General features: G+C 56.4%; 1 protein-coding gene across 1 annotated transcript; it reads right to left on the bottom strand.

Annotated features, from left to right (window-relative positions):
* Window positions 1-2,954: 2,954 nt before the first annotated feature.
* On the bottom strand, window positions 2,955-6,561 carry LOC112532496 (RIMS-binding protein 3-like). The gene is made up of 2 exons (XM_040701930.1): window positions 5,670-6,561; window positions 2,955-5,279 (listed from the first exon to the last, which is right to left on the bottom strand). The coding sequence occupies exons 1-2, from the start codon at window positions 6,405-6,407 to the stop codon at window positions 2,955-2,957; spliced, it is 3,063 nt and encodes a 1,020-aa protein (XP_040557864.1). The 5' UTR covers window positions 6,408-6,561.
* Window positions 6,562-7,007: the final 446 nt, after the last annotated feature.

Raw genomic sequence — 7,007 nt, 5'->3', positions numbered from 1 at the left:
TCTTCTCTCTGCCTATTGCCACTTGGAATGTCCCCCAGGACCATGGTGCTGAGCATGACCCTTACTTGAAACACAGGTAGTGCAAAGCTGTCACTGGTTCCCTCCAAAACTGTCTCTGTAGAACCAGGAAAGCAGACTGCCTGAAAACAAGAAGACTGTACACGCTTTTTGGTTTGGTTATTATTTTTTTTATCTTTTTTTTTTTTTTTTTTTAGTCTAGTGCAGTATAATAAATTCTCAGTCATAGAAATGAGAAATCTCTGCGTCTCCAGGATCAGCCAACACACAGACACAGATTTCTAGATGGTGACCATCACGTTCTGCCATTGCTCCTGCTGCCTGCTCTCTCTTCATCATCGGTATCCAGCAGGAGATCACGAAGCTCTGGAGGCACGGTTGTATCCAGGTCATCATCAGAAACTTCTTCCACCAGACTGGAAGGGACCAGTCCTCTTGTGCCGTCCGTCAGCTCTCCCAGCAACCAGCCATCCTCATCCATGTCTCCAAAGACGTAAACGTACTGTCCAGCAGGTCAGTGGAAGCTCGTTTCTGGGTCCTGATTAGGGCCCTCAAAAGGATTGTAGCTGTGCCGAGCTAAGAATCTTCGAACTACTGGTGATGTTTCACTGCGAGAAAGCAGGTTGCAGGCTGCCACCAGCCACACTTGCGACTCATCCAGCCTTTTCCTGTGGGTTGGAGCATTCCTGTTGTGGATTTCTCTGTGGCCTCAGCTTTTTCCTGATGCTCCTGGAGCTGCCTGCATTTCTCCTCCAGCTGCTCGCTGAGTATTCCAAGTTTTGCGCCAGCCTGCTGGAGCCTCTGCAGCTCCTGGCACTCTTCAGGAGGGACTTCCTCCCTCAGCAGGCAATGGCTGGGCCTTCCATTGCTGTTGTGGATTTCCCTGTGGCCTCAGCTTTCTGCTGATCTCCTGGAGCTGCCTGCATTTCACCTCCAACCTTTCCTGTGGGTTGGAGCATTCCTGTTATGGATTTCTGTGCAGCTCCACCTTTTTCCCATTCTCTCTTTCCAAATGCTGTCCCTGCAGGCTGTTGACTTTCTCTGCCTTTTCTGTGGCCTCTCTGGATTAAGAAGAGGCCTCCTTGAGCTGCCAGACTCTTTCCCACGGCTGCTTGGTAGGATAGGCTGAGCATACGCCTCTTGTCCTTGGTGCTGAGCATGACTCTTCCTTACTTGAAACACGGGTGGTACAAAGCTGTCACTTGTTCTCTCCAAAACCTTCCCCGGAGAACCAGGCTGATCAAGTCCATTCTCATCGGCATCTCCCACGGGCACTGTTCCAGCTCTCATTGCCTATTTGGCCCTCTTATGCACTGGCATCCCTCTGTCTATTTCTCACCAGCTGTGTCACCAGAAGAGAAGTACAATACTAGACAGTGAAGCACTCCCGTCTGTCTCCAAGGAACGTAACACTCCTATCTCCCAGAGATCCACACTCTCTCAGTGTGTCATCTCACCTGGACATGAGTGTCCCTCACAGCCAGTCAGAAAAGCAAGCAGAGGCTGAGAGCAAGGAGTCCCTCCCTGATGTGCAGCTCTCTGACAGCTTCCCTTACACAAAGTGCTGGCCCCGGCCGTATGCATTGTCACATGCACTTGTGTGGGCAGTTAATGTCTAGACGTGAAGGAGACTTGTTAAGTGCTCTGTTGAAACAGAGATGGATGGAAAATTACAAAGGGAAGCTTGAGCATTGATGCATGCAAGGACCTGCAATTAAGGATTTGGATTTGCATCTGAGTCTGTGCCTTTGGACGATGCAAGCGCTATGCATTATCACCCCATGAAAACGGTCAAACAGCTGCTTTGGGACAGAATGTCTGTATGGCTCAGAAAGTGTGGCCTTCCAAGGTACTTCAGGCATGCCAAAGAACAGAAGCAAGCAATGGTGATTCCTTTCTCTCCTGATGCTAATACTTGTAGGTGGAGCACTCAAGAAAGACTTTGGAGGCTTTCCTCAGCCTCTTTTTTTTCTCATACCTTTACAAAAGCGGACTGCCAGAAAACAAGAAGACTGTACACGCTTTTTGGGTTTGGTGATTTTTTTATTTTTTTAATAATTTTTTTGTATTTTATCTTTTTTAGTCTAGTCCAATGTAATAAATTCTCAGTCATAGAAATGGTGAATTTTCAAGGTCTTGCTGCTGATGGACAAGCGCTCCATTTGAACATCAAGTGGAGCAGAAGATAGTCTTCATCTGGAAAAGTGGAATTTTGAGGGGATGTTGCTGTCTTATGGAGGAGTCTCTGCGTCTCCCAGGATTCAGCCAACACATGGACACAGATTTCCTAGATGGTGACCATCACGTTCTGCCATTGCTCCTGCTGCCTGCTCTCTCTTCATCATCGGTATCCTAGCAGGAGATCACGAAGCTCTGCAGGCATGGTTGTATCCAGGTCATCATCAGAAACTTCTTCCACCAGACTGGAAGGGACCAGTCCTCTTGTGCCGTCCGTCAGCTCTCCCAGCAACCAGCCATCCTCATCCATGTCTCCAAAGACTGTAAACGTACTGTCCAGAGATCAGTGGAAGCTCGTTTTCTGGGTCCTGATTAGGGCCCTCAAAAGGATTGTAGCTGTGCCGAGCTAAGAATCTTCGAACTACTGGTGATGTTTCACTGCGACAATGCAGGTTGCAGGCTGCCACCAAGCCACACTTGTGACTCATCCAGCCTTTTCCGTGGGTTGGAGCATTCCTGTTTGGGATTTCCACTGTGGCCACAGCTTTTTCCTGATCCGATCTGGAGCTGCCTGCATTTCTCCTCCAGCTGATCGCTGAGTATTGCAAGTTTGGCCCCAGCCTGCTGGAGCCTCTGCAGCTCCTGGCACTCTTCAGGAGGGATCTTCTCTCCTCAGAAGGCAATGCTGGGCCTTCCATTGCTGTTGATGGATTTTCCCTGTGGCCTCAGCTTGCTCCCGATCTGGAGCTGCCTGCATTTCATCCTGCAGCCTGCTCGCTGAGTATTACAAGTCTGGCCCCAGCCTGCTGGAGCCTCTGCAGCTCCTGGCACTCGTCAGGAGGGCATTCCTCACTCAGCAAGCAGTGCTGGGCCCTCCATTGCTGTTTGGGATTTCCCTGTGGCCTCAGTATTCTCCCAAACTGGATCTGCCTGCATTTCTCCTGCAACTGCTCGCTGAGCACTCCAAGTTTGGCGACAGACTGCTGGAGCCTCTGCAGCTCCTGGCACTCTTCCAGAGGGCATTCCTCACTCAGCAGGCAGTGCTGAGCCTTCCATTCCTGTTTGGGAATTCCGTGTGGCCTCAGCTTGCTCCCGATCTGGAGCTGCCTGCAACTCTCCTCCAGCTGCTCGCTGAGTATTGCAAGATTGGTACCAGCCTGCTGGAGCCTCTGCAGCTTCCGACACTCTTCAGGTGGGTGTTCCTCCCTCTGCAGGCATGGCTGGGCCTTCCATTGCTGTTTGGGAATTCCGTGTGGCCTCAGCTTGCTCCCGATCTGGAGCTGCCTGCATATCACCTGCAGCTGCTCGCTGAGCACTCCAAGTTTTGCCCCAGCCTGCTGGAGCCTCTGCAGCTCCTGGCACTCTTCAGGAGGGCCTTCCTCCCTCAGCAGGCAATGCTGGGCCATCCATTGTTGTTGTGGATTTCTCTGTGGCCTCAACTTTCTCCCAGTCTGGAGCTGCCTGCATGTCGCCTTCAGCTGATTCCTGAGTATTGCACGTTTTGTCCCAGCCTGCTGGACCCTCTGCAGCTCCTGGCACTCTTCAGGAGGGTGTTCCACACTCAGCAGGCAGTGCTGAGCCTTCCATTGCTGTTTGGGATTTTCATGTGGACTCAGCTTTCTCCCGATCTGGAGCTGTTTGCATTTCTCCTCCAGTTGCTCACTGAGCACTCCAAGTATGGCCCCAGCCTGCTGGAGCCTCTGCAGCTCCTGGCACTTGTCAGGAGGGCATTCCTCTCTCAGAAGGCATGGCTGGGCCTTCCATTGCTGTATAGGATTTCCCTGTGGCCTCAGCTCTCTCCTGATGTCCTGGAGCTGCCTGAATTTCTCCTGCAGCATCTTGGTGAGCACTCCAAGTTTGGCCCCAGCCTGCTGGAGCCTTTGAAGCTCCTGGCCCACTTCTGGAGGGCGTTCTTCTCTCAGCAGGCAGTGCTGGGCTTGTGATTCCTGTCTGGGACTTCCATGTGGCCTCAGCTTTCTGGTGATCTCCTGAAGCTGCCTGCATTTCTCCTCCAACCTTTTCTGTGGGTTGGAGCATTGCTGTTTTGGATGTCCTTGCGCCTCCTGCACTTTGCCATTCTCCTTTTCCAAATTCTGTCCCTTCAGGTGGTCGAATTCCTCTGCCTTTTCTTTGTCCTCTCTGGATTTGGAGGAGGACTCCTTGAGCTGCTGCACTCTTTCACACGGCTGCTGGGTAGCGAGGCTGATCATACGCCTCTTGTCCTCAATCCACTCCACCTCTTCCCTCATCTGCTGAGAGCTTTTGTTGCTCAGCAGGCAGCTCTCCTTTCCAAGGATTCTGCCTTGTCTCTGTAGATTCTTCAGCAGATCCCTGAGCAGATGGGCGTTCTGCTCCTGCAGCTCCATGCGCTCAGGTGGGCAGGGTTCTTGTTGCTCTTCAGCCTGAACACCCACCTCTGCCACAGCCTGATGGCAGGCCCTGGCCCTGTTGCAGGAGACGGGCGGCTGCTCCTCACCGTGCTGCAGGATGTACTGCAGGAAGCCTCTCCTTTGCTCCTGCAGTTCACGCTGGAGGCGCAGCACGTGGGCAGCCTGCTCTCCACGGGGCTTCCAGCAGCGCTGCCGCTGGACTTCTTGATGTATTCCGCGCTCCCTGCGGCTGCTGCCACCTTTCAGCAGCTCCTCTACCAGCTGCCGCTGCAGATGCCATGCCTGGCGTATGGTGTCGTTGCGCTGCTTCTGCAGCCGCTCCTGCATCTGGCGGAGCTGGGCCTCCTTTGCCTGCAGCAGTTGGCGGATCTCTGCGTCCCGCTGCCTCTGGCTCTGCTCCCACAGGCGCTGCAGCTTTGACGCCCGCTCCCGCTCCCACTTGGAGCGCAGTCGGTTGGCCAGGAGCTGCCGCTCCCGATCTGCTGCCTCCTGCAGCTCACATCTCTCGGCGGCCCAGCGGCGCTGCAGCTCCTGGGAGCGGAGCCGCTCGCCCTGCAGCTGGGCCTGCAGTGCCTTCCGCACCTGGCTCTTCTCCTCCCGCTGCACAGGGCAGATGGGGGGCTGTGCCAGGCCCCGGTGGGGAGAAGGCCGGCTGCCTGGGAGCCCCAGATCTTCCTTGGCTGTCTCTGGCACCTAGAACCAGAACATCACAGAATAACAGAATGGTTCGGGTGGGAAAGGGCCATCAAGACTGCTGTTCCAAGCTCATGCCATGGGCAGGGACAGCTTCCACTAGGTCAGTGCCTGGAGCACTGCCAGGGATGGGGCGCGCACAGCCTCTGGGGGCAGCCTGTGCCAGTGCCTCAGCAGTGCCGAGTCTTTCTTCCTCATATCTCATCCAAATCTCCCCTCTTCTACTTTTCAGGCACTGTCCTTTGTTGTATCACTACCCTCCCTTACAACGAGTCCCTCTCCAGCTTTCCCCAGTCCTCCTTCAGGCACTGGAAGGCTGCTCTGTGGTGTCCCCAGAGCCTCCCCTCCCCCGGGCTGGACAATCCCCACTCTTGCAGTGTGCCATCTCACCTGGACGTGAGCATCCTTCACAGCCGGTCGACTGGAGCCCTGCTCTGCACAGTGGCGGCCCAGAGCTCTCTCTCTGTCCTGGGAGCAGGACATAGCACGGCTTTCCACGTGCTGGGGCTTGCCCTCCCAGCTCCCCACAATGTACTGGCTGAACAGCCTCCTCTCCAGCTCCAGCTGATGCTGGAGGTGGCGGATGCAGGCAGGCTGCTCACCGTCCGTCTCCCAGCGCAGCTTGCTGAGGACGTCCTGCAGCTGGGGGCGGGCCATCCTGCTGCTCCTGTGGGGGCTCCTCAGCTCCTGGGCCAGCAGCTGCTGCAGCTCCCGAGCCTGGCGCAGGGCAGCATCACACTCCCGCTGCAGCAGCTCCTTGGTGGCGTGCAGCTCGGCCTCCTTCCAGCGCAGCAGCTGCCGGGTCTCCGTCGCCCGCTGCCGCTGCTCCCGCTCCTTCAGCTGCTGCTCCTCCAGGGCCTGCTGCTTCTCCCAGGCACAACGCAGTCGGTCGGCCAGGAGCTGCCGCTCCCGCTGTGCCACCTCCTGCAGCTCGCGTCTCTTGGCGGTGTGGCAGCGCAGCAGCTCCTGGGAGCGAAGCCGCTCGCCCTCCAGCTGAGCCCGCAGCGCCTCCTGCTCCTGCCTGTGCTCCTCCCGCTGCGCAGGGCTGGCGGGGAGCTGTGCCGGGCCCCGGTGGTGAGGGGGCCGGCTGCGCTTTGCCTGTCCCTGTCCCACAGTGTCCCACAGCATGGCCACGGGGATCTGAACAGACCTTTGGCTTCCAAAAGCTGTGGCTAAAGGCCACCAAAAATCGCTCTCCTTCTTGGGGTGTGCAAGGACAGCTGCCCCTGACCCCGTAGCGCCCACTGCCTCTCGTCCCTGTCGCGAGGGTTGCAGACAGTGAATGGAGTGGGGGGTGCGCCAGCGGCCTTTTATACTGTGTGCTGGCCCATGTCATAATGGCGGGTGGGGCAGTGACCTTCACTGCTATTGGACGCTGTGGCCTACTGGCCCAGGTCATAATGGAGGGTGGGGCTGCGGCCTTCTGCGCTATGGGGCAGTGCGACCCCGTGCCCCAAGCACGTAATGAAGGGTGGGGCTGCGGCCTTCTGCGCTATGGGGCAGTGCGGCCCCGTGCCCCAAGCACGTAATGAAGGGTGGGGCTGTGGCCATCTGCGCTATGGGGCAGTGCGGCCCTGTGCCCCAAGCACGTAATGAAGGGCGGGGCTGCGGCCTTCTGCGCTATGGGGCAGTGCGGCCTTCTGGCCCCAGCACAAAATGGAGGCTGACGCACAGTGGCTTGAAGCTGTGTTGGGTGGTAGAGACGTCACGGTGTTGGGCGGAACCGCC

Source organism: Gallus gallus, chromosome 5 (genome assembly GCF_016699485.2).
Source record: "Gallus gallus isolate bGalGal1 chromosome 5, bGalGal1.mat.broiler.GRCg7b, whole genome shotgun sequence".
Lineage (NCBI taxonomy): Eukaryota > Metazoa > Chordata > Aves > Galliformes > Phasianidae > Gallus > Gallus gallus.
The sequence above is the reverse complement of the archived record's forward strand: the minus strand, read 5'-3'. Positions and strand labels throughout refer to the sequence as shown.

Excerpts from the sequence above, each read along its gene's own strand:
- LOC112532496 (XM_040701930.1), bottom strand. The coding sequence starts at position 6,407 with ATGCTGTGGGACACTGTGGGACAGGGACAGGCAAAGCGCAGCCGGCCC. Across the intron at positions 5,280-5,669 it reads TGAAGGATGCTCACGTCCAG|GTGCCAGAGACAGCCAAGGA; the intron begins GTGAGATGGCAC and ends TTCTGGTTCTAG.